The 27,496-nt window shown below is 35.4% G+C and overlaps 1 protein-coding gene across 1 annotated transcript in view; it reads right to left on the bottom strand.

Moving 5' to 3' along the window:
• Positions 1 to 21,532: 21,532 nt before the first annotated feature.
• The window catches only part of LOC150102463 (distal membrane-arm assembly complex protein 2), a 102,800-nt gene continuing 96,836 nt past the window's right edge, over positions 21,533 to 27,496 (bottom strand). Inside the window, exon 5 of the mRNA XM_090399593.1 lies at positions 21,533 to 21,728. Coding sequence (XP_090255719.1) covers positions 21,533 to 21,728 — 196 coding nt within the window. The remainder of the gene's footprint in view (positions 21,729 to 27,496) is intronic.

Below are 27,496 nucleotides of genomic sequence, written 5' to 3'. Positions count from 1 at the left end.
GTTGAGGTATGTTACATCGAAGTCACTTATAAGGCTAATTACATTTTTTTTTTTTTTTTAAATAAATTAAAGCCATTAAGAGTTATTTAACATGATAACATAAGATCTTATTTTAACATAAGAACATAAATGTGGAAGGACATAGAAGTTACTATTGCACAATATTATCTATTAACATGAGAATGCCAGCTGATTAACTTTCGCACTGTTAAGCACAACAATCCTTCTTTCTTCCCCCTTTCTTTTTTTTTTGGGGGGGGGTAAAGGTGTCACTTCTATGCTGGAAAGTGGATTATAATGCAGTCGCCCTGCTCAGCCAGGAGTTGATTCCGTGGATTCCATTCTTGGTGGAAAAGATCTAAGGTGTTGTTTTCCCTATGGTGGTGATGCTCGTGTAGGACCCGACATCTCACCTTTTGTTGGAAGGCTGCAGTGAGTTGGTCAGTTGCCTCTCTCTGTGAAGTTGCTGTGCTGTCTGGTCTTGTATGTCTGAGGTAGAAGTTGTATATTACCGCTTTTGCGGTGATGAAAAGGTAATTGCAGAATGAATGGTTATTTGAATCCACATGGACGAGATTGAAATATTCCTCTTCTGTATGAAGATTACCACAGGTAAGAGCTGCCGTTTCCCGAGTCAAACTGATTAATTTAGTGTTGACTGGGCATTCCAAGTAGATATGCCGGACCGTTCCTAATTGGTAGCAGAAGAGGCAGTTATCTGAGACATTTGAGTTAAATTTTCGTAATATAGTAGGAGTGGGTAATATATTATGCCACATTCTCCACTGAATATCTGCGTCAGGTTTGATGGCTCTTGTGCGATATGGTAGATCCCATTGAAATAGTGTTTGATCAGATGATGCAGGATTTTCCAACAAAGTGCTTTGGTTCGACTGCTGTGTTAGTGTGCTGTAGATCTTGTTGGTGTTGCTGGGTGTAAGTTTCTCCCATGAGTTATTGGTGTTTATCAGAAAGATAGGCGCCAAAACTTCTGAGTTTGGAGGGCTAAGCCCCACTTCTGTTATGCTATCAGGCATAGCGGCTTGAAACGCGGCCTTTACTGTGTCTATCTGCTCAGACTCATTCCCATATTCTAGGTTTTCGAGCGAATTTGGAAAGCGCCAGGTGAGGCTTGGAGAAAGAATGTCACCCAAGATCCTCACGTTTCGCCAGCTCCATGGAGGAAAGAAAAATTCTTTCTGAGTGATCGGGCTTCTTACCATCGTGTTGTGAAAGATGGGTTCCATGAGGATTTCAGGTAGGGATGCTGTCCTCACTGTGTGCTGGAGGTTTAGCTTCTTCCATCGTCGAAGGGCATCTTTGTAGAAGTTTGTTAAATTTACAGGCACTTGAGCTGTTGTCATTCTTAAGGTGGTGGAGAGAGAGAGACCTCTAGTGGCAGAAGTGAAAATATACTCAGTGGTGCATTTGCGTGATATTTCCTGTTGTAGGGCATTTATGAGAAATCGAGCGCGGAACGTTGTTATCCTGTTGTCTATGGAGACCAACTTTTGTCCTCCATCTTTGAGAGAAGTACATAGCTGGGAGTAGGAAAGCCAGTTTGTTTTATTCCATATGAATCGATATATGGTTGACTTTATTTGTTTGATGAATTGCACTGGTGGCGTAAGAATCTTTAGTGTATGCCAAAGGACACTGGTGGCTATTTGGTTAACGATTATTGTTCTCCCTCTTGTGGAGGCAGAGGCTCGTATTGCTGCCCACTTTCCTAGAACTTGCTTGAAACGCTTGTTTAGTGTTTCCCAGTTCTTATCCACATAAGAGGGTGTGTTTCCTAGGTAAATTAGATAGATAGATAGATAGATAGATATAAAGAGTAAGAAGGGAAGAACGTTAGTAGTACACGTTAGTAGGGAAATGATCAAGGGTTAAGAGCATAAATCTATAGGAGTTAAATGTATGATTAAATAGAAGTCTGGGGGAAAGCTATTGTGCAGGGAATATAAGATTAAAAGTGGTTATTTCATGAATACCACTGAAATACAGCTTACATGTACAAGCACAGATAAGAATGGTGACCAGTGTAGTACGTCAAAGAGTTACGTGGCTATGTTGCAAAGAGGAGGTTGATTATGGAAGGATAATTTTAATGATCGTAGGTGGTAGGGAGCAGAAGAAATAGTTGATGTACTAATTGATCATTTCAAGGGTATCTATCTGTCATCTGGGTGAGGATGATAAGGACTGATGTTAGAATTATTATTATTATATTATTACAACCTTTATGGAGTCGGCAGACTCATTGTGGCAGGTTCATTCAACTGAGAACGTATTTATAATATCGAATCTTAAAAATCCTTAACACTCATTGCATTAACAATACATTTTGGTAATGTATTTCATTCACTGACAATTCTCTATGTAAAAAGTCTACTCCTCACACCCCCTCTTCACCACACTCTTACATAACTTTCAAGGATGGCCTCTAGTTCTTCTCCTCTCACTTTCTACTCTTTTTATCAATTAATATCAATATTAATCGTCTCTGGATTAATCCGATAAAATCCTCTCAATAACTTAAACATCTCTATCATACCACCTCTTTTCCTCCTATCCACCAAACTTTGCAATTCATATTCTTTCAACTTCTCTCTCTCTCTCTCTCTCTCTCTCTCTCCAAAAGTCAACATTCCAAAGTCCCGATATTGTCTTAGTCACTCGCCTCTGGATCCCCTCCAATGTCTCCAAATCACATTGAAAACCAGGTGACCAGATCTGAGCATAATAATCCAAGTGTGGCCTGACCAACCAGTGCCTTATATAGTGGCACAACCACTTCCTTATTCCTAGATGTTAGAGCACTCCTTATCATAGCGGCACTACGATATGCAGTCTTTGCAACACTAGCAATATGCCCTCTAAACTTCAGTCAACTGTCAACCATCACGCCCAAATCTCGAATCTCATTCATTTCCCGCAGCACAGCACGTTCAATATAGTATAGAGCCTTATATTTCCGCACTCCAAAATGCAACACCTTGCGCTTATTAATATTAAAACTACAACCCTGTCCAAGTCAAAAGCCTATTCAAATCTTCCTGAAGGAATTCAGCATCGGCAGTGCTGCTTATAATTCTTCCCAACTTTGCATCATCAGCAAACCACCGAAGGTCCCCAGTCAGCTTACATGATATATCTGTGGCTATATTGCGAGGAAGAGGATTAATTGAAGGCACCAGAGTGAAGAACTGCAAGTGCTTAGGATATTAACACTTCGGTGCTAACATTGCTAGATTAAATGAGATATTGGTCTGTGTGTTACGAGAATGTCTAAAAGAAATGGTACTATCTTTAAGCAGACTGTTTATTTTAGTCTCGGCAATAGCGTACAAATAAGATACCTTTGTTACATAAGGAGGACTCAAAATAGAAGTTACGAATGCAGACTCAGCAATGGTGGTTACGGTTTTGGAAAAGTTGGTTAAGGCCAGGTTTCAGCAATGAACTGTATAAGGGTCATCACGCGACTTTCTGATGAGGAGGCCTTGCCAATGTACTTTCTTTCTGTAATATAGTGACTTTTTTAAATAACGAAACCTGTGGTGCGTTCATAATTAGAAGAAACACACGTATAAACCACAACTTATTACCTTCTCCTAAGGACAAATTCTCACCCTTGATGTTACCTGGCGTTTATGAGATTCCATGCTCATGCAAATTATCTTACTTTGGACAGACAGATAGGTCTGTTCAGAAACGCATCTCGGAACATCAAGACCACATTCGTCTTCTTAAACCGCAGAAATCTGGCCTCTCTCAACACGGAATTGAAAATCCAAGCCATAGGATCCATTGGGAAAAGGCTAAACTTTTACATAGATCTTTATTTAAACATGAACGTTTATACAAAGAAAGTTCTGAAGCCCTACTACACAGACCAAACCTAAACCGCAACGACGTTCTTACTATTCCTAAAGTATGGGAAATTATCGTACAAAATTGTGTTAAATAATTAACATTTTTTTTTTGTACTACTTTAGCACGTTATGCACGTTTTCATGAGATTCTATTGTAATCATGCGCCCTAACTGTATGTTATTCCTAATTTTGTTTAAATACTGTACTGATGACGTCCTAAGATACTTAGGATGAAATATTTACAATTAAATAATTTTCATTGTGGTTTATACGTGTGTTTCTTCTAATTAATATAGTGACTGTCAAGGTGGATAACGGAAACTGCTGAATCCTTGGTTGTGACAACTACTTAACTGCTGTCAAGGCTGCAGTACAATTGTTAAATCACCGTTTAGTATTCTTGTAACGCAGTGTTTCCAAAAAATTTCTGTACCGGCTTACCCCTTTTAAAATTTTAGTAACACTGGCGTACACCTTTTAATATTTCGGTAACTCCGGCGTAACCCCATCTCAGGCAAGGAACTTTGAGAGAAGTTATATTTTATTATTCAAACAGGGCTAATTATAAAGGAATTTATTTTTTAACGGTTGAGTTATAATAAATTAATGTCTCGCACTCATTGCTTTCATTACAAATATTTGATCCTGATACATCAACGTGTTCTTTCACACAGTTATTACCACAATTATTTTTTATACATATATTATTATTTCCTTCACTGTTTTCTATTGTGCGTTTCAAACATCTTGAATTTAACCAGTGATCCATATTAAAGATTTTAAGAAATGTAAATATTTAATTAAATATTAAATATTTAATTAATATTTATTATTAATTAAATATTTTTAATATTATCATTATTAGACTGCACTTCAAGATTTGTTAATAACCAACAACATAACTAATTTAAAAATAAATAAATAAATAAATAAAGGGTATTATCCGGGTGTGTATAAACTGTACATCCGTTACAACTTGTAACACAAACATGTACATAGGCATGTACGATTAAACATGTGCATAAGCACACAAGAGTGTGAAAACCATCATCGAGGACCGTTACAAGTGAAGATACGATTCACTCCAACGTAGTTCGAAATATTTGAATTTAAACTTTTAATGTAAAAAAGTTAGAACTGCGCGGTTGGAACGCTATCTCGCTATCAACCAGATTTTTAAATTATTGAAAAATAAATTAAAGAACAGACTTGTACTTATGTGCGAAAAAAATATAAAAGTAAAAAAAAAGGTAATCAAAATTTATAAAAAATGCTTTGCATCCCATAAAGACCTTTTGCATACATCCAGATGCGAATGCGAAAAGTCTTTGCGGGGGGGGGGGGAATCTTTATCTTTTTGGTTATTAACAAATCTTGAAGCGCAGCCTAATAATTTTATAATAATAATATTAAAAATAATATTAACAGCTCTATTTTTCAAAAGGGCAGTACGAGCAACGGTTAGCTCGTGAGGCTAAAAAGAATCCCGGAGAGTTCTTTAGATATATGGCCAGTTGAAGAACGAATGATTACGGAAATCTAACTACTGCAAATTTCTACAGCCTTGAATAATTTGAGCATATATTCCAGTCTCAGTAAACACTAATCTTTTGTTAATGAGAATGCCCTCAATTTAATCTGAATTCGAATGTCGACTAGAAATAAGAACTTTTATGAGGGTTTCAACTGGCCGGCCTTGTTTGCCGAGTGGCTAGCGCATCTGCTCTCCACCCAACAGGTTGTAGGTTGGAATCCTTCTCCGGCATGGATGTCTTTAGGCGGGAGATGGATTTTATCACTAGTGTGAAACCACCTCCTCGCTTACTGGAGGCCTGAAGTGGCATGAAAAAGTTCCATATTTGGTCTCTAGAGCAGGGTTTCCAGATCTGGTAAACAAAAAAATAAAAATACCAAAAATTATATATAATTAATAAAAAATAGAAAAAAAATCTTTAATTCGCCCACTGTAGGAATATACTATAGGTTCACACATAAATCTTTCTTGGGTGAAAGCCATATAAAAAATAATTAAATAACTAAATAAAAATTAAACAGAGGTGCTCGTCTCGTATGACGGTGTCAGGGTGCTTTCTGCCAGAACTCAGATTTTTCATCCCGTAAAGCAGGAAAACTGGCCAGAAGAACACCCGCAGTTAGCAGACGTAACGCACTGGTCTTGTAGCTTTAAATGCTCTGGCGGTAATTACAAAACTGCCTAGTCTCGGCTTCATTTGATCATTCCTATTTGATCTGTTTGAGGTGTGCTTTCAAAATAGCAATTAAAAGAAAGAATAAGTGAATGTAAAATACAACTGTTCCAAACGGAATCACTCCGAAGAGAAAAATACATAAAGTATTAAAGCATATTTTTAGAATTTAAGATGTAAAAAGTGACGATTGTCTTCCTGTTAGAACTGCTAGCCTGAAGTTTTATGTATGTTCATGTAAAATGCCGACCTGGTTGGCCGAGCGGTTAGCGTATCCGCTCTCCAGCAAAAAGGTTGCGAGTTAGAATCCGGCCGTGGGCATGGATGTTCGTGATTTTCTATGGAAATACTAATGGTGGTGATGGGAGGTAGATGGCGTTGGTGTAGTTGCGGTTAGTTGTAGTTAGTTGATTGAATGGTGGAGACGGAGAGTAGGTATCCTCCCTCGACGAGTCTTTGGATTCCCAGGAGGTGTCACGTGATAATAAATAATAATTACATTAAAAATATATCATTATAATAGATTTAAGAAAATACAGCTACCTACTATTGGCATACGTTTTTCAAGCATTGGCGTTATGTTGTCAAATTTCATATCAATTGTTATAGATGTACGTGATAGGCATCCCTTAATTTTATAGAATCCATAGCTTAGTCAGTATTAACGATATAATTTTTTAATATTTTTTTTTCAAAAAAGGATTAAAGCTCATCTCTTTTAAACTTTTTCAAACATTTTTTTTTGAAAAAAAAAAAGAAAAAAAAAGGATATCGTTAATACTGACTAAGCTATGGATTCTATAAAATTAAGGGATGCCTGTCAGGTAACACGTACATCGATAGTAATTGATATCAAATTTGACAGCATAACGCCAGTGCTTGAAAAACGTATGAAAATAGCAGGTAGCAGAATTTTCTTAAATCCATCATAATGATATATTTTTTAATGTTATAAGTTTGTATTTTACATGAACATACATAAAAGTTCAGGCTGTAACTGGAAGATAACTGTTACTTTTTACATCTTAAATCTAAAAATATGCTTTACCACTTCATGTATGTTTACCACTACAGTATTTTAATCTAATGGGGGTCCTTCCCTCTTTTCTAATATATCTTATCTGTCTTCATAGTTCGCTTCAGCTTAAATCGCAAAGAAAACAACAGCATAATTATTCCTTATATTTGGCAGATCAGGCTGCAACTTATTTTCTGCATTTGACTTCCTATGTTATATACCAAGGGTGCTCAACCCGTCGATCGCGGAGCGATTTTTGGTCGATCTCTTATGTATTCCTCCTTACTTACAAATTTAATTAAAACTAAAAACATAATATTTTATTTATCATTATTTTGTATTATTTTTAATTCGCTTTAAGTGTATTGCTGTTGTTTATTTATTTTTCGTTAAAATTGCCAAATCAGTAATTTTCTTATAAGTCCGGGTAAATGAATTAATTTGGATTTCGAACAGCGAGCCGAGTGAATACGATTATAAGCAAAGTGTAAAAACTCGATTGTAGCTTAAATATTAAATATTCCAAAGCACATTACATCGATTTTTTTTACTTAGGTTAAGTCCCATGTGAATATTGTAAAAAAATAAACTTTGTCTCGGTATAGTTTGTATTAGATATTTTTGTAAATAACTCTTTTGAAGCTAACCGTATATACTGCTTTAATAAGAATATGTTAGAGTGTTAAAAACAAAGGCAATGTTTTTGTCGCCGAAACTGTACATGGCGGCATTAGAAAGATTGTTACTGAAACTTGTATGTATGAGAAATGCTTGCAGGCCCTAAGTGTAAACATCTCCGAAGTCAGTCAGAAAGAGTTCAAACAACTTTCCGATGGCCGGCAACTTACAATCAAAAGAAAGCGGAGGAGAACAAAAGGCGTGCCTAACTTGAAACTTAAGATGAAAGACCCATACCGATTCTTTGGGGGTTGCCAAACTTCATGCGAGATCTCAGAGGAGGCCTAATAAAAAGGGACTGAAGCAAGCAAAAGGGGTCCCTAAAGGCATGAAAATTTGGATTTGATCGACCGTGAGATGCGGTGATTAATACCCTTGGAGAGTAATGGATGGCAATACTGTAGCCAATGAAGTTCTAACTTAGGCTCGGCTATTGCTGTTACCCTCTTGCCATGATCAGAGCTTTAATAGCTCAATAACACCTTATCCCTACACTGTCCTCTACAGATAACGGGGGAGATGAAAAGCATTCTTGCTTCGCCCCTTTAAGCCAGTCCTTATAAGGACTATAAGAAGGGGATCCTGGTTCCAGAATTGCTGTCAGAGAGGAGGCCGCCCAGTCCAGATCGCCGTCAGAGAGACTGCCCGGATCCACGTTGCTTGAGAGAGGAGTTCCCGCTTCCAGAAAGGAGCTTCTCGGTTCGAGTCGTCGCTAGAGAGAGACTACTTCTAGGCTGCAGAGAAGGTTTCAAATTGCCGAAAGGAAGAGTTCCAATTGCCGGAGAAAAGTTTCCAGGCTAGGTTAATATCAGACATTCACCAGTGTGTTGCGTTTTCATTACAATTTGATGAATCAAACGACTTCACTGACATTGCTCAGTTAATGGTATTTATTCGCATGGTATTTCAAGATTATTCAAGTAAAGAAGAACTTTGGAAAATTATACCATTATTGGGAAGGACTAGGGGAGAAGACATTTTTTCTGCATTTGATGAATTTGTGAAACAACACAAACTTCTGCTTTTTAAACTTGTGTCTATTACTACTGATGGTGCTCCTGCAATGATAGATAATAAACCAGGCTTCATTTCATTATGTAAAAACGATGACAAATATCCAGATTTTTTAACGTACCACTTTATTATTATTATTATTATTATTATTCCTGATATCTCCAAGCATTCACCAACAAGTACTGTGTAGTAAAAGATTAAACACAAACGATGTTTTGGATATTACATTTAAAATTGTAAATTCTGTTCGAGGAAAAAACCCTGCAACAGCGGTTATTTAAATTACAGGCAGATGATAGGGAACTTCTGTTGTACAATAATGTTCGCTGGCTCAGCAGAAGTCAATTTTTAAAAGATTTCTTCTATTAATTAACGATATAAAATTTTTTCTTGATGAAAAAGGAGATATTTATCCACAATTGAGTGATAAAAGATGGTTGTTACACTTATCATTTTTAGTAGATTTCTGTACGAAATTAAGCAATTTAAATTTAGAGTTACAAGGTTGAGATAAAAATTTAATTGACATGTTAAGTTCAATAAAATCTTTCCAACAATACTTACTTTTATTAAAGAAAAATATAAATGACCACGAATTTAGACATCTCCCATATTTATTAAAAAATTTTGAACAAAATCAAGAAATGCTTCGCTATGATTTAAAAGAATTTATTCGTGAAATAGAATTAGTTGAGGAAGAAATAAATTCAACATTTAAAGATTTTAATAAAACTGAAATGATTGTCTCTTTTATTAATAATCCATTTCAAGAAAACTTGAACATCACAGAAATTTCAAATAAAATTAGTGGGCTGTTTGATATAAACCAAGCTGAAGTAGAACTTGAGATAATAAACATTCAGAATAGTTTACATTTAAAATCAATAAACAGTGAAGTCATTTGGAAGCATGCACATGAAAAATTCCCAATATTAACTGATATTGCGCGAAAAATTCTTTCGTGTTTCGGATCGACATACTTGTCAGAATCCGCTTTTTCAAATATGACCGTCATAAAAAATCAATTAAGAAACCAAATTACAAATGATCATTTGGATGATTGTCTGAGATTGGCCACTTCTTCATTATCAACTTGACTATGAAAATATTGCGAGGTACAAACAATGCCAAATTTCACATTAACTTTTTTTTTCTTTTTTTTTTAAATCAACCAGCATTTCCTGTAACTTGTGAGTTTGTAATCAATCTGTCGTTTTTTTCTAACTTTGGTTTTCCAAAATAGATAAATAAATATTTTATTCCAATATATGTTTTTTTTTTTGTTGTATTAAAATAATTAAAAGTGATAAATAAATTTTTAAATACACTAATAAAGTTTTTAGTAGTGTATTTTTTTTTTTAGTTGTTTATTTGTGCGTAATCAGATATCAGGTTGGTGGAATGTGATCTATATAAGAGAGTAGATCGCCGAATAACTTTTTATAGAAAAGTAGCTCGGGTAGTAAAAAAGGTTGAACACCACTGTAATATATACAGTGCTGTACTATTGTTGCAGGCTCCCTCTCGTAGCGATTATCTTAACTAAAGGATAAAAAAAATCTGACTTGTTACCTCTTTGTGGGTTCTTGTTTTTCATTAATAACATTATTGAGTCCATTTGTGAAGAGAAATACGTAAACTGATTCGTTACAGTCAAATTGTGAAATATGTATAATTAATAAAATACGTAAAATATTTATTAATATATATTAAATGCTTCAAATAAGATATTTTTTTTTAAAAAAAAACAGAGACAGGCGTTTGCACTTCTAGAGGTACAGAGTATTTTTACAAGGTGCTATATAAGAGGCCTAATATGTAATTGATTAAAAAGTGAGCTACTTGAAAAAAAAAAAACATTTCCACTAGAGATCGACTAATTATGGAATGAACAGAAATACAACTTAAAAAAAAAGTTCCTCTGTAGCGCAATTGGAAGAACGCCGGTGCCCTTCGACTGGAAAAGGCCTAAGTTTGATTCTCGTTTACGAGGAATCTTTATAAGGACTTTTTCGTTTGAAGGTGAGTTAGCAGATCTCATAAGAAGGTGGCAGTTTTTTTTTCTCGCGGAAATTCAGATTTTTCATCCCACATACAGGTAAATCCGCCTTCAGAACAGATGCAATTTACAAATTTACGACCAAAAATACTGTTGGTGGTAGATGGCATGGAGTGGAGTCGAGTGCCCTACCGCGATGGATCCTTGGAGGTATCCCGTAATAATAATAATAATCTGTAATGATGCAACTAGAAAACAAAATAAATAAACCTTTTTCACATTATATTAAATGAAAACGGCGATGTATTACTAATTTAAAATGTGAAGTGAAACGTTTCATTCACTTCTTTGTAAATGTAGCAATATTCAGCTAATCAAAAGTGATATCTTTTAGTAGAACTGTATCGCATATGTTATTCCGCTTTATATAAGAAGTTGGAATGCCAATATATTAAGCAATTCGAAATTTTTTATTTACATTAAAATAATTCGTTAATAATACACCCAACAGATACAGTGCATGAAAAGAAGTCAGCGAACACTCCAATGGGCAGGGTGCATCGTGCCATGTAATAACGAGTCAAGTGTTTGTAGCGGGCATAAATTTGAGGAACATGATGCTCTCAAGTCAGCTGCGTCCGAGTGAAATGACAGTGAGAAGGGAACTAACGAAGCCTGAAAGAGGCGTTGTGATAGGATGCCACGTTCAGAACCAAGGCTTACAATATGGATTTCCATGGTAGCACCACAATATGCAAATCCGACATTACCCGAACCGACATGCAGAGCCGTCATTAGTGAGACAAAAAGTGTGTAAAGTGGGTTGTGGAAGCTTGGAAAGCTGCGTTATGGAATGATGAATCACGTTACACCCTATCGAGCTGATGAACGGGTGTGGGTGTAATGGATGCCTAGCCAACGTCTCTTACCAGAGTGCATAACCCCAACATGAAATTTGGAGGTAGCGATGCGATGTATGGTCCTGTTTTTCCTGGTTTGGCTTCAGACCTCTGTTTGTGATGCCATGAACATTGAACTCAGAGAAGTATTTGAACATTTTACAATGCAATGCTTCATACTTTGTGGCGTTTCTATGGAACTCACCATTGTTTCTTTCAGCAAGAAAGTGCACTGTCATAAGATTGCTGCCACTGCGTGGTTTTGGACATGAACGCCACCACATTTGACTGACCTCCTCAGAACCCCGATCTCAAATCTATTGAACATCTGTGGGATGAACTGGAGCATTGGGTGAGGTCAAGGAGCGTCCACTTCACAACTTTCCAGGACCTCATTACATGCCTACAGAAAGAATGGTCTAAAATTCCCATTGATCGCTATTGTATGCTTGTAGATTGTTGCAGCAAAAGGAAGTCCAACATCTTTAAGGTGGGCTCCATGGCTGTTTTTCTCACGCTATTGTGTACATTGAGTTCTTTCCAAGCAGTGTATGTATGTATGTATATATATATATATATATATAATGTAGAAAGTTTTTTACCTTGGGTATAATAAATGTTAAAGATACCAAGCTATTTTCAACCTGGTTTTTACTCCATTTCCCAAGTAAGCAAACAGACAAATAAGTCAAGTTTGCACCTGCACATAATGCAAGTCAAGGTAACCTGCCAAGTAGTGCAAGTCTAGGCAACTCGTGGTAAAGGTGCAATAAGCTCTGATCACTATTCTTAATATTTATCCTTAATGCAAAGCCCATCTCCTTGAGCAGATGTATGATGCTATGCATTAAGGCAAGGGGCCACTATCCAGACCGGTTTCGACCTTTATTGAGATCTCATCAGTGGGAGCCAGGCTTATGTTTAACATATATTATACCCAAGGTAAAAAACTTTCCACATCTATCTCTCATCCTGAGATTTTTATTTAATAAGGTCAAAACACCTTATGGTAACTTGTTTTGGTAAAATACTTATGAGCTCTGTATTACTTAACCTTGGTATTCTAAGCCTGGCTGCCACTGATGAGACCTCAATAAAGGTCGAAACCGGTCTGGGTAGTGGCTCCTTGCCTTAATGCATAGCATCATACATCTCCTCAAGGACATGTGCTTTGCATTAAGGATAAATATTAATAGTGATTAGAGCTTATTCCACCTTTACCACGAGTTGCCTAGACTTGCACTATTTCGCGGGTCATCTAGACTTGCATTATGTGCAGGCGCAAACCTGACTTATTTGTCTGTTTGCTTACGTGGGAAATGGAGTAAAAACCAGGTTTAAAATAGCTTGGTATTTTTAACACACACACACACACATATATATATATATATATATATATTTTTTTTAAATATAGATATGACTTAAAAACCGAGGTAACTTTTTTAACCGAGGTAAGTTTTTTATGAGAATAATACAACTAGTTTCTGCTTATAACAGCCTTCGTCAGGTATTCATTAATGGAAGCGAATAGTAATAAACATTGAAGCATCTAAAAAACTGAAAATTACAGTAAAAATTGCAACACATAATTGAAACAAAAAACGTATTTTTTTAAGTTGTTCTAACTGGCGCGCTATTGTTTATTGCGTGTGTGCGTGCAGGCTCTCGTGAACGCCAATTCTGAATAACTGCAGCATGGCTATCTGGGATGTTATAACTCAAATTGCTGTTTAAGTGTTCAGGATTCAGGATGATTTCCCTGGATTCCACGATTTTTCTTTCCAACTCATCACCACAGCGAAAAATATTTTCTGATTTATCCCAGCAAACAGAGTGACTTTGAAGATCATCATTAGGATTGTTTGAAAAAAGAACATGACTGGACAACGCAGTTGCACGTGATCTTTTATAGGAGATGTCTCTCTTATGTCTTCGATGTTCAATAGATTTGTTGGTTTGTCCAAAATAAGGGATATTGCAATCGCACCATAATTTATATACACCTGGCTATTTTAGGTTGTGATGAATAGATTTTGGATGGCTGATAAGAGAACGGATTTTTGGAAGTGTGGTAAAGAACGTCCTGATGTTGTATTTTTTAAGGACCTTAGCCAATTTGTTAGACTGTGCTATTATATATGATATGGAGATGCTACCTTTAAAATTATTATTAGTTTCGGTGGTGCACTGTTTAGGAGGATCCAGAAGAAATTTCTTATTCGTTTTTTCAGAGTATCCGTTTTGTTTAAAGATAAGAGATAGGTGATTTATTTCTTTTTGCAGTTCATCCGGTTCATTCAAAAGAGAGCGTGCTCTGTGTCCTAAGGTAGATATAGTTCCAAGCTTCTGTGGTGGGAAATGATGAGAATGACTATGTAGATATCTATTGGTATGAGTAAGTTTCCTGTACATAGAGATTTTTAATCTTTCAGAGCATCGTGTAATCATTACATCCAGGATTACAACCATAAGGAGTTACTTTGTTCCGTGACTCCATATAATGAAAATATCATCAACATAACGTTTCCGAAGTTTTGGTTTAAATGAGAAGGAATATATAGCTTTCGTTTCAAAATCTTCTAGGAAAACGTTTGCTAGAACTGGGGACAATGGGTTGTCCATTGCCAGGCCTTGTTTTAGTTGGTAAATGGAGTCCCGATATTTAAAGTAACCAGAATGAATGCAATGTTTTAATAAAGCAAATAATTTTTTTGGAGAAAGTAGTCAAGGGAAAAATACAGGAATGGATTGATGAAAATGAGATACTGTATGGGGGACAGCATGGTTTTGTGAAAAGTAGATCATGCCTCAGTAACTTGCTCAAGTTTTATAACACAGTGACGGCTGAACTGGATAAGGGTAATGGGTTTAGTGATACTGCTGGACCTGGCTAAGGCCTTTGACAGGATACCACATGGAAGTCTAATCTGTAAACTGCAACATATGGGAATAGATATAGGGTTAATCAGATGGATAGGAGGGTGGTTGATGGAGAGATACCAGAGAGTAGTTTACTCAGGCGTAGAGTCCAAAAGATGGCCTATGACTAGTGGTGTGCCACAAGGTTCTGTTCTTGGACCACTGCTGTTTAATTTTTTCATTAACGATATAATGAAGGATCTGAGAGGAACAGTTCATTTGTTCGCTGATGATGCTAAGCTGGATAGGGCAATAGTAAATGCAGAAGATGTCAAAATTTTGCAGGATAATTTGGATAGATTGGAGGTCTGGGCTAAGGAGAATGGATGTCAATTTAATGCGGCAAAATGTAAAGTTATGCATTTTGGGGTGAAAAGATTAGCAGCAGTATATCACATTGGTGGAACTGTACTCCAGGAGATTGATGAGGCCAGGGACTTGGGAGTGTTGGTGGATAGGGAATTGAAGTTTAGGGGGGAAAATCGCAAAAGTGGCTAAATCAGCTCATGAAATCACTTGGATGCTGAAGAATACTTTGACGAGCAGAGATAAGCAAGTTATTGTTCCTCTGTATTGAGCCTTGATAAGACCCCATCTTGATTACTGTGCCCAGATCTGGTCACCTAGGTTTCTCCTTGATGGAGAGGAGGTTCAGAGGATCCAGAGGGCAAGTGACCAAGATGATAGCAGGTCTATGGAACGAACCTTATGAAAGCAGGTTGAATATTTGTGGGTTGCGGAAATTGGTTGATAGGTGGAAAAGGGGAGATATGATTGAGACATTCCAATTGCTGAAGGGTTTCTATAGGATTAATTCAGATGATATTTTTGAGAACAGGAGTGGTGGTGGGAGGACTATTGGATATTCATGGAAGCTAAGCAAGAGTGTGGTTAGTAAGGGTGTTAGAGCTGGGTTTTTTACTTTTAGAGTGGTAAATGAGTGGAATAAGCTGCCTGAGTCTGTTGTGGGTGCTATGACAGTGAATGAGTTCAAGGCAAAGTATGATAGATACCATGTGAATGTCAAATAGTTGTGATGGACATGATGTTTAGGGCCTCCCTCGATGAGTCTAAGGACTCCTTGGAGTCGCCCGTAATAATAATAGTAGGACAAAGTGTAAGATCTAGGTAAATTGATGCAGAAATAGAAAAGAGGGATTAACAGAGATTAGAACGATGACTAAGCACAAACAAACGTTCGCAATGTCTTGTGAACGTTTGTTTGTGCTCCCTCCACTTGCATGGGTGCATAAAATATGCACCCATGCAAGTGGAGGGAGCTGATGTGACTCATCATGCGGGCAGATAACAAAGGATTAGAGAAGATATAAACAAGGACCGAGATGGACCAGCAGGATTTTTTTCGATTTTTAGGATCTCACTTTTTTCCCTTATCGGAGGACGGAGTTAGAAGTGTGTGGAGGTGAGGCCGTTATCGATGGGACTCCCGTTTGAACGTACGGATGTGCTAGGAGAGTGCTACTACTCGCGGTCATAACGGAGACTTCAGAAGTTCCTTTCCAGTTACTGATGGGAAATTGCAGCGGCAGTACCGACAGAAGCAGTACTGACCTTGTTCCACAATTCCCAGAGCGAGAACCGCCACATCGTTACAAGCAACAATCATAACCTATGATGAAGACATAATTGAGGTTTCATAATTGACTGAATGGTGTATGTGAAAGGCTACTGTAAGCAAGCACATTTTGTTAATGTTTTGGAAAGGTACAATTGGAATTTTTATGTGTAAAGAGGATGCTTACAGATATTTGTTAGTGAAATGTTAAGAAATGAGTTATGGTTACAAAAGTGTAAATTGATTGTAAATTTGTACATATAATTACAGTGATCATATTTTTTTGGAACAAATAAAGGACAAATCAGAAATTGTTTCATAATAAAAAAAAAAGCAGGTTGAGTTTATTTGTTCACTAAAAGTAAAAAGCTTTATAACATTTAAACATTTAGAATTTTAAACAATCATATCATTACTTTAAAAAAATTAAATTTTGATACTTGTCACAAGAATGAACTTTTTTTTTTTAATAAATCAGGTTTGTGTTTTAAAAATTCATAAAACTGTACACAATTCATGTCAAAGTTGCATTTGGTATAAATGCATGCTTTCAATGTTTTGATTTTTAATTGGATTTTTTCACTGGTCCACATATTGTTCACTAATGAAAATACTTGTTCACTGGGGGCATTAGATCCAGGGAGACATAAGCAAAATTCAATGATTTTTAAAATTTTTAAAAGATACTCGTTTATCTGTGAAATATTGAAAAATTTCAACCCATCTACATTGGCAGGCCTCGTCATTTTGTTGCCATTCTTTGTCTTTTCACTGATGACATAACTTTATATGCACACATGCATATCAACGATGCAGCCATATGTGCCACACTGCTAGCGAGCGCCGGTGAAATGACAGTTTCATGTTTTTATGGAACATGTGCTGCATGCCAATATTCAATTTACTATTGCAATTCACAAAATAAAGGACAAAATGGCCATTTTAGAAAAAAAATAAATCTAAAGGACAGAGTGAAATAAAGGACTGTCCTCTTAAATAAAGGACGTATGGTCACTGTACATATAATGGAAGGAATTAAGTTAAGATGTAACTTTGGGAATAATCACATGCTTATTATAATTAGGTTAGCATTGTGCTGGGAATAAGTAATAATTATTGTTATGTGCAAAGTTCTAAATTGTATGTTGTAGCTACTGTGTATTTGAATAAGTTGAGAGAGACTTTCTCTCCCCTTAGATGTGTGTATTGCACTTTCTTACTAGCTTAGAATAAAATGTTTTGTTTAACTATCTTGCCTGATCTATGTACTATCTCTAAAAAACTAGTGAAACTGCGTGCACTTTAGATTGAGAATTGCCACAACTTGCTATAGGAATTCATGTATATTAACTATGATCTGGCCTGTATCCCTTACTTTAATTCTCAAACTACATTAGCTCAATTAGAATGGCATAGTCGTTAATAAAAAAACAAATTTTTCTAATTGATTAGTGCAGAATTGGTAACCTGTGTATCGTAGATAGGCTGATAACATAAAGTCTGTTTACCAGCAGTGGGAACAGGGAAGAAGATAAAGTAGGATTAACAGTGAGATATTTGTAAAACAGATTAAAGTCAAATTAATAGTAAAGCAGCTTCGAGTTAGCTAAAACATAAGGTGCTGGGAGCACAGCACGTATAAGGGTAACCAAGGTGGAATTGAATTTAAGATATAATGAAATAAGGAAGTAAAATATTACAATGGTGCAGACAATGACCATAAAATATAACAATGTCTAAATGGTCTTTATTATGCTTGCTTTTGATATCTTGCCTTACAGGCAAATATGAAATTTTGAATTTTGTAACTATGTAGACTAGGTGATAAAGTTGTTATTACTGTATTATCAACTGAACTACATGGAATAATAAGAGTAAATGAGGAAGACCTATGTAGCTGTTATGTCTGCTTTTCATACTTTGCCTTAAACTTGTTCAGTACAGATCATCATCAATTTCTTGATGTGCACCCTCAAGGGTGTACAGGGTACTGAGACGGTACTACATGATTAGGTCTACATTATTATTAATCTCCTATCAACAATTTTCTTCCAAATTAGTCTATTATCTGTCAGCATCCAATATTGTCATTATCTAATATTTTGGTCTTCTAAGGCACTCTGACTAAATTAATCCACCAGATCTTGGTCTTCATCTGGATCTTTTTTCCTGCCATCAACACCTGTTTTGCTAACCTTTCCTCTCCAGTCTGTTTAAATGATCATACCACCTTAAATGGACTCTCCTCATACATTCATGAATGCTAACAATGCCGAGTTCCTTCATAATATCTTCATTTTTAATATGATTTTGCCACAGGCACTATCTGTTTACTCCCCTATTTTTTCTCAGAATTGTCATATCTGTGGTCTCGAGTTTTTGATCAAGTGCTTTATTTCTAACCTAACTCTCTAATCCCATAACTGATTTGAAGGTGATACACCTTTTTACTACTTCTATAAGAGAAATACAGCTAATTCTCTTTTCACACGGCTTTTTTTTTACATGATTTTGAAATAACACGGTTATTTCAAAATCAATTCTATTTTTACACTGTATATTTTGATCTAACATGGTTCAAATGGCGATTATTTTTAAAATGTCTGTTTGAATTCAGTTCTGTTAAAAAGGGTATTTCCATTATAATTATCATTTCCTAGTACGATACATATTAAACTTGAATTTTGAGGAACTCCCTCGATGTTTTAAATATCAGAGATTACTCTACACTACAGAATGTAGACAAATAGCAAGTAGAACTTATATAGCGAAATCACAAAAAGTGTTGGTGGCTTTAAAGTAGCTAAGGATTGTGCGACTATTATTTTGCAGCAATACTTCTGCAAAGGGAGATTGTATATTAAAACTATTATTCATTAATCGATCCCTAAAACCGCAGGCAATGAAAGGTGTGGACTTTGTTACCAGTGCACTGGAAGGAAAACAAAAAAGGTTGGGTTACAAAAGAAATTTTTAATGAATGGTTCCATCAATGTTTTGTTCCAGAAGTTAAATGCTATTTGAGAAAAAAAATTGCCTATAATCCATAAAACTTTTTAAGTTTTATGGATTATAGGCAATGTTCCTGTCCATCCTGTTTTAGAACACCCGAATATGGAATTTTTTTTCTGCCACCTAATACATCCTTAATACAACCACTAGACCAGGGTGTGATCACTACCTTCAAAACTTACTACATAAAAAGAACATTCCAATACATTTTGGATAAACTAGATAGGTTAATTTACTGACAGTTATTGATGTGAGGAAGAAATTTTCTATTTTGGATTGCATCAAACTTGCTAAGTTGACGTTATCAGAATTGAAACCATCAATTTTGAATGCATACTTGTAAGCTACTTGGCCAGAATGTGTGAAAAATGAAAACCCTGTACACCACATGACTGAATATCCCAATATCATCAGATTTGATGATTTTTTGTCTGCAGATGTTGAAGAATTGATGATTGACAGGGCTGTTAGTGATGACGAAATAATAGAAGCTCTCCTAGAGAATCTCGATGAAAAAGAAAAAAGTGGTGATGATGATGATGAAGAGATTCTACTCACTCACAGTATTAATTAAAGAAGGGCTTCAAATGGCTAGTAAAATTGCAAGGTCATTTTCTTACACATGATCCAAATACTGAATGAGCCGAACAGTTTAAACGTGAACTGAAGTCATGTATGGTGCAATATGAAGAATTATACAAAAATCCAGTCAAAACAGGTATGCAACGATTAATTACAGAGTTCGTGATTAAAAAAAAAATTAACCTTCAGAATTATTGGAAATTAGTGCTAATTTAGTTCCTTTTACTGAAGAAAACATTTTGCCATTGCAGTATGAACAGGATGGCCAAAGTGCTTTAAGTGATTTAATTCTAGTCTTACACAAAAGAATGCGGCTAATGTCAGAAAGTGACAGTAAATAAAATTTAACTAATAACCATATGTGTGGGTGTATTTGGACCTATATATATGTTTTGTTTGAAAATAACTTATTGTTCATATCAAATTTTCACATCTGAAACCATTCTTCTATTTTTCATATGCACCATATTCTTTTTTACATGGTTTTCATTTACACGATTTTTTCTGGAACCTATTTACTGTGTAAATGGAGAATTGAGTGTATATGATTTATGTATTAATTCAACCTTGTTCAGTTGTGATACCACTATACTGCTAGTTTAGTGTGAAATGTTTTCCTTGTTTTACAGATTCTCTACTGAGGATGCAGTTGAAGTTTCTGCTTATTTTCTTAGATATTTCTACCATTTTTCATAGTTTTCATCTTTTTATCAATGATTTTCAAATCATATTTGTTATAGCAGTTATTCAATTTCATTAGAGAATCCTGGAAACTTGCTGGAATAGTTTAGGAGTACAATAGCTGCATAAAAACAAGGCAAAGTTTGATATCTTCAATTCTGATATCAAGTTTAATGCCAATTTCTTTCATAATGCAATCCATATAAATGATGAAAAAGCATGGAGACAAGTGCGCACCCTGTCTTATATCTGATCTTACATCAAATCATCATCAATCATCGACTGATGATGATATAGACTCTTGTGTTGCTCTGTATAATGTTCCATTTACCCCATATAATTGCAGTTTATATAATTGTAATTTTCAAAATCTTTTCTCTTTTTTGCAGTGTAGCCACTGCAAAACTTTTACACCTCCATATTTGAGAATTTCTGGTTGAATATAATCTATTCCAGCTGTCTTATCCACATTTCAGGCTTTTGATAACTTTTTCTATCTCAAGAATAAGTGTTTCTGTTTGCATTTCTTTTGAATATTTTCTACTACTGTTCTGCCATTACTTGTTTCATTCATACAGATAAAGTAATATATTCTCTTATTACTATATATTGAGCAATATGACATCCAACACTTACTAACTCCAACCTAATAAATGAAAACTAATCTTTTCGATGTCTGCATTTTGCAGTTTTCTTGATTATCCAGACCTAAGATGGCTGGACTTCACACAACTTGCTATATATTACTATACTGCAGTCATGAAAGTAAATGAGCCGATTCTCACCCTTAACCACAGCTAAGATGGCTGGATATCACATGACTCACTGTACATTAACATACTGCATTTATCACAGTAAATTAAAATAAATAATGAAAAGCAAACATGAAAACTGATTAGGTTCAGTTAGAGGGGCTTTTTTTTATATAAATCACTTTTTTTTTTTTTTTTTTTTTTTTAGAAAATAAATATCACTATATTTTTTCTTTCTCCTGCCAAAGAAAAACATCAACTATTTACAAAAAAAAAAAATATATATATATATACAAGAAATCTGATATAATAAAAATCATTTCCTTAATTCAATTTCCTGTTTTTCTGCATTATCTAATTTTTTTGCTGCTTCGTGCTGTTCTAGAATTCTAAAATTAATGTAGTCAGTACCAATAATTTTACAGTTTGGAAGTATATCCTCAAGAAGTAAACACACTAATTCAATATTCTTGCACTGTGGCAGATTTCCTAATGTTAGTGTCTTCAAATTTCTGAAAGAGGAAAAAAAAATTACATTACTTACATCATCAAACTCTGAACATTTGCACACCAACACATAAATGTAATTAAATTACAAACTAGAAATCTTATCCATTATAGCTGAGGCATGTCTGATTGTTTAACAGGGTAAAAGAGAAAGAGATGAAAAGGAAAACTGAAAACAAGAATTTCAACCTTTAAGCATTTATTAAACTTGTGCATATAACATAACTCATTTATGATAAGTTGTGACTTTGTTTCATATCAAGTGTGTTTCCATTGATATGACAATCCACATCATCACACACACACACACACTGGTGTTTTTTTTTTTGTTTTTTTTTTGCAAAGATGCTGGTACTGAGGTTTTGCTAGCAGGAAACTGAAAATTAAAATATGAAAAGAAAACTAAACTATTTACTGATATTGTTATTTTATAGTGTGATAATATTTCTGGAATAAGAACATCAAATTAAGTATATAATATGCACTTTATTAAACATCAATTTATTTGACACATAAATTAAAAAAAGATAAATAAAACATATATGATTTTTTAAATAAAATGATCCCAAATTTTTATTTGTTCTCATCTGACATAATATGCAAACTCCTTTCCTTCCTGTTTACATCTGTTGCTAAATGCTGTTTTCTAAGCAGCTATGAATCAACATATTTTTTGGAGTGAAGCTTGTTGCAGTGGACCTATGATTTTAATAAATAGCAATGAAGAAATTGTTTTTGTCATCAGTGTAGCTCTGGTTGAGCCGATGATCAGATTTATTCATGAAAATCCTCATTCACATCAACTAATTGAGGTAGTATACTCAGTGCATTAATCAAATACTTCAATTTTTCTGAAACCATCTTTCCATTTATGTATTTCTGAAATTCAAATCCTTTATTTCATAATTACATTGATCAGCATTCATTTTATAAATTATGGAGACAACTACACTATTATAGTAATAACTTCAGTGATTATTTTGCTTTATATTAAATTGAAATCATTACTAAAACACAGTAGTTGTCTCCATAATTTATTAAAATAAATTCTGAAATCCAAAAATTGTATCTCTTTCATTTAACTGAAGCATAACTAACAATTTTCTAACTTTACTCTCACAAAATGTCAATATTTTTAGCTACTGTTTCCTATCAAGTCCTCAAGCCAATGCTACTAAATAAGCATTTTTACCATCAAGCAACCTGCTTTCTATTAAATGTTTCAAAGCTCTGTAGAAATCTTTTGGACAATTTGAGAATAATTCCTGTAATCTTTCTCTTGAAGTGAAACTCCATGAAATCATAGATTTTTCAGCAGCTTTGGTGGAATCTTTGTAATACTTCCAAGAACTGTTTGTCTTTCATGAAAAAGTTGTACAACTTCTATTTGCCCTGTATCGGTCCATTTTGCATTCCTGCAAGTCTAAACTCAAGACTGATAAATCTTGCAAAAGCATCGCAGATTAACCTAAATCTAACAAAGTTCATAGTTGTCATTTTTTTTACCTGTAGCCCTTCATATGTGTACCTTTCTTTTTGGTCTTGATTTGAATCATTCTTTGCTTCTTGAAAATCTTTAATAATTATTCCAAACTGCCAAAACAGAGACCAGAAACTTGAGGCTATGCAGAACATTAGATTGTGTCATTTGTTTACACATCCAGTATATACTGGTGTTACGTCGTTACCTCCTTATATTTGTTTCTTACTTTGCTTATAATGTTTACTTCGTGTCTATATCGTTAATAATTCCCTAATTCAACACTTTCTATTATAACCTTAATTATACTTCACTAACTCTTTATTTTATGCAGTCTCAACATTTACTTTGGGCCATTAGCAACTTTAAGGATACTGCACGTGGGTAAAAGATAAAGAGATTCCAAATAGACAACGGCAATTCCTCTGTTTCAGTGCTGGTTCTCTTTTCAGATTCAGGGAAAATTTATATTATACTGCGCCACCCTGAATCCTAGATTTTTGAACAATGAAAAATCAAAGAACCAGAACTTAGCATAGCACACTATCCCTAATTTCTTAAACTATATAAAGTAGTTCAAATCTCATCTATCTCTAACTTAGTTTGCAGTCGTAGTCTCCCCTATAAATTACCTCCTGCCGTGGTTCAATTATTTATGAGCGGTGCAATAGAAAATGAAATCAGGCAAGTCAACTATTGAATCTAAAGAAAACATTTATTTACACTCTAGTCAGATTACATATCATGAATAAACTTTTGCACATGCTAGCTTCAATATCAGTTTCAAAGAAAAAACATAATTATCTAACCTTTCTTACTCTCTCTTGGCATGTATAAATATCAGTACAGTTAAAACATTCTATCGAAGATAAATCATAAGCTAGAACTTCACAATACTAAAGGTTATTCATTCATAGACATTAATTTAACCCTAATTTCTTCATTCATGTCTCAGAGTTACACTGCCCTCTTAAACTATATCTCTAAAGTCCTTGCATAAAAATCGCAACCTTCTAAACTTAATGTCCAACTAAAATTTACAGTCTTTCTTCCTTTATACATTCTCTAAACAGATTAAAGTTTTTACTTTACCAATTTCTGGGGAATCATTAGAACATCATACATATCACGATATAACATCACCTCCAGGTCCACTTTCTGTTCTACTTGATCTGCATTACCCCACTGAATGGTCCGGACTGGATATATCTCTGGCGACGAAGACACATGCTCGCCTTTCACTGGTCATCAGGCTTGGCAAGGCTTAGCTGTCTCTGCGGCAACCAAGAACTCAGCTTCGCTGGGCAAATCCTTAACTGGCAATCTCCCAAGGATTCCTCGACATTCTCTCACGATCTCTGATTTTGCGAAGAGGACGACTAAAGAAAAAGCAAGCGCCAAAATGCTCTGAGCTGGTGCTGCTTCGCTTTTTAAATTCTGCACCAACACTTCCTTACTACGTCATTAAATTTCTCCCTCTTCGCTCATGTCACCTTACATCTCCTAGTACCATAATCTCCCTTAGCATACTCTTCAGTGGTGGTGGTGGTGTGTGTGTGGGGGGGGGGTATCGCGTGCTCTCCTTCCACAGTGCACATGTACTTTGGCACATGTGTTTTGCTCCTGGCTATCAGTACTTAATCCGATTAGTCTTCTCTCAGTAATATACAAGTATTTATACAAATTTAGCAAAGTTCAAACAATGGACTATTCACAGTAAATACATTACAACACAATGGACAAATAAAAGGATTCTTAAATTATTAATGTTTCTGGTAATTTACAAGCAATTTTATCTGCCTGATATATCAGTATATGCCAAAATGTAAGTTCTGAAGAAAATATAAATTAATACGGTTTCATTCAAAACTTAACACTGGCAGCTTAGTACTGAAATGAAAATAAACTGTATAGTGGAAATCATTTTGCCTTACAGACACCATACTATTGAGTAGCAAGCAAAATAAAGTTAAATTTTATTATAGCACTAAATGTACTGTATTAAGAGAAAAATGTAGTAATTAGAGTATTTAGTGTAATGAGACAAATGGAATGAAAATAACCCTGTATCCTTTCCTACATAATTGCAAGCAGAGGCATAGCTAGGGAGGAGCGGAGGGGACGGTCCGCCCCTGGCAGCTCTTTGAACCTTTCTGAACTATTGCAGTTAATTCTAAAATACAGTCTCGAGAACTCATTTCCAAATATTGTAATACTACTGCGAATTTTCCTTATAATTGCTGTAAGTGTTGCTAGTTGTGAGAGGAGTTTTTCTAAATAAAATAGATTAAGAATTACCTACATTATTATGAAATAGACTTCGCTAATGTAATTGATGGTTTTGCTACCAGAAAAGCAAGAAAAATAACATTTTAGAATGTTGAAATTAAAGTTTTCCTTCAAAAATAAATATATTGTTTTAATTTATTTCCCTATACATCATTTTGACTTTTTGTAGTATTTTTTGTGTGTATTGAGAGGGGTGGCAAAAGCTCTAGCTACACCACTGATTGTAAGCCACACAAAGTAAAAGTTTCATCATCATCATCAAATTCCTGACATATATCCTCAAGGGGGGGGGGATACAAGATCTTATGATAATACCACATGACTACTTCCTATCAACAATTTTCTTCATTAGTCTGTCATCTGTCAACATTCCAATATTATCACATCTTATATTTCTGCCTTATAAGGCACTTTTTACTTCAACCCACCTATCTCTTGGTCTTCCTCTGAGTTTTTTCCTGCCATCCTGGCCAAGAACGCTTGTTTAGCTAATCTTTCCTTTCCCACTCTGTTTAAGTAGCCATACCACCTGGGATTAGCTCTGCTAACACATCCCTGAACACCAACAATGTCAAGTTCTTTCCAATATCTTCATTTTTAATGTGATACTACCATTGATGCCATCTGTTCAGTTCCCCCTAATTTTTCTCAGGACTCTCATATCTGTGGTCTCCAGTATTTGATCAAGAGTTTTTATTTCTGACCCAGCTCTTGAATCCATAAATTAAAATTGGTTTGAACACTGTCTTGTATATTGCTAGTTTGGTGTTTTTGACTAAACACCCTCTTATTCCATATACATTTATTCAACTGACTTCCTATTATACCAGCTTTGCTAATTCTGGTGGTTATTTCCAAATTTAATTTTCCATCTTCACTAAAAATTGTGTCTAAATAGCTGAAATATTTTACTTGTTCTATAGTTCACCATTCAGGATGCAGTTGATGTTTTCAATATTTCTGCCTATTTTTATTGTCTTTGTCTTTTTATTGCTGTTTTTCATACCAAATTTATTACAATATTTATTCAATTTAGTCAGGGAATCTTGCACACTTGTACTGGATTTATTTAGAAGTATAACATCATCTGCATAAAGTAAAGAGCTAAGATTAACATCGCCAATTTTGATATCAGATTTAATACCATTTCCTTCATAATGTAATCCATATAGATAATGAATAACAGTGGAGATAATGTGCAACCTTGTTGCACATGTGATATTAACCTTAAGCCTGCTTCTTGTACCTCCTTCAAGTCTAACTGCTGATTTACAACTCAATTAGAGACTATACACTCATGAGCAGTTGAATTAGAGATACCTGCCGTGTTGGCGAAATGGTGTTGTGGTTGCTCCGGCGAATGGAATAGTGCCACGTGGCACATGATGGGGATGTCATCAGACCTTGTAGTGACCGTCTGAGTAATAGTCGAGCACAGAATGGGGAAAACTCGAGATCTCAGCAAATTCGATCGCAGCCAGATAGTCGGAGCCAGATGTATGGGGCACTCCATCTCCAAAGTCATTCAAGCACTGGGCTTTTCACAGGCCACTGTGTCAAGAGTGTAACGTGAGTACATGGAATCGGGTAAAACAGGGAAAACTGCTGTGCTGTACAACATGTCAATGACAGGGGACGCTGTCGGCTAGCTCGGATGGTAACAGCGGATAGATGGGCCACAGTGCCACAGATCACTCGCCAATTTAATGCTGGACAACAACGACGTGTGAGCAGCCACACCATCCAGAACCATCTCCTCGCTATGGGGTACAGAAGCCACTGCCCGACTAGGGTACCTCTGCTCATCGCACGTCACAAGGCACAACGATTAGCATGGGCGCAGGAACACCGGCATTGGACCCTCGATGCATGGAAAAAGGTCGTCTGGACTGATGAGTCGAGGTACATGCCGATGGCAGAGTACGAGTGTGTCGCCAAGCACATGAAGCGATGGATCCCTCATGCCAGCAGGGTACAGTTCAGACCAGTGGTGGTGGTATCCTC

This window comes from Typopeltis vanoorti, chromosome 10 (genome assembly GCF_054136105.1).
Source record: "Typopeltis vanoorti isolate ZY-2024b chromosome 10, IOZ_Tvanoo_1.0, whole genome shotgun sequence".
In the NCBI taxonomy this organism is placed as follows: Eukaryota; Metazoa; Arthropoda; class Arachnida; order Uropygi; family Thelyphonidae; genus Typopeltis; species Typopeltis vanoorti.
This window is presented reverse-complemented; position numbering and strand designations above follow the sequence as displayed.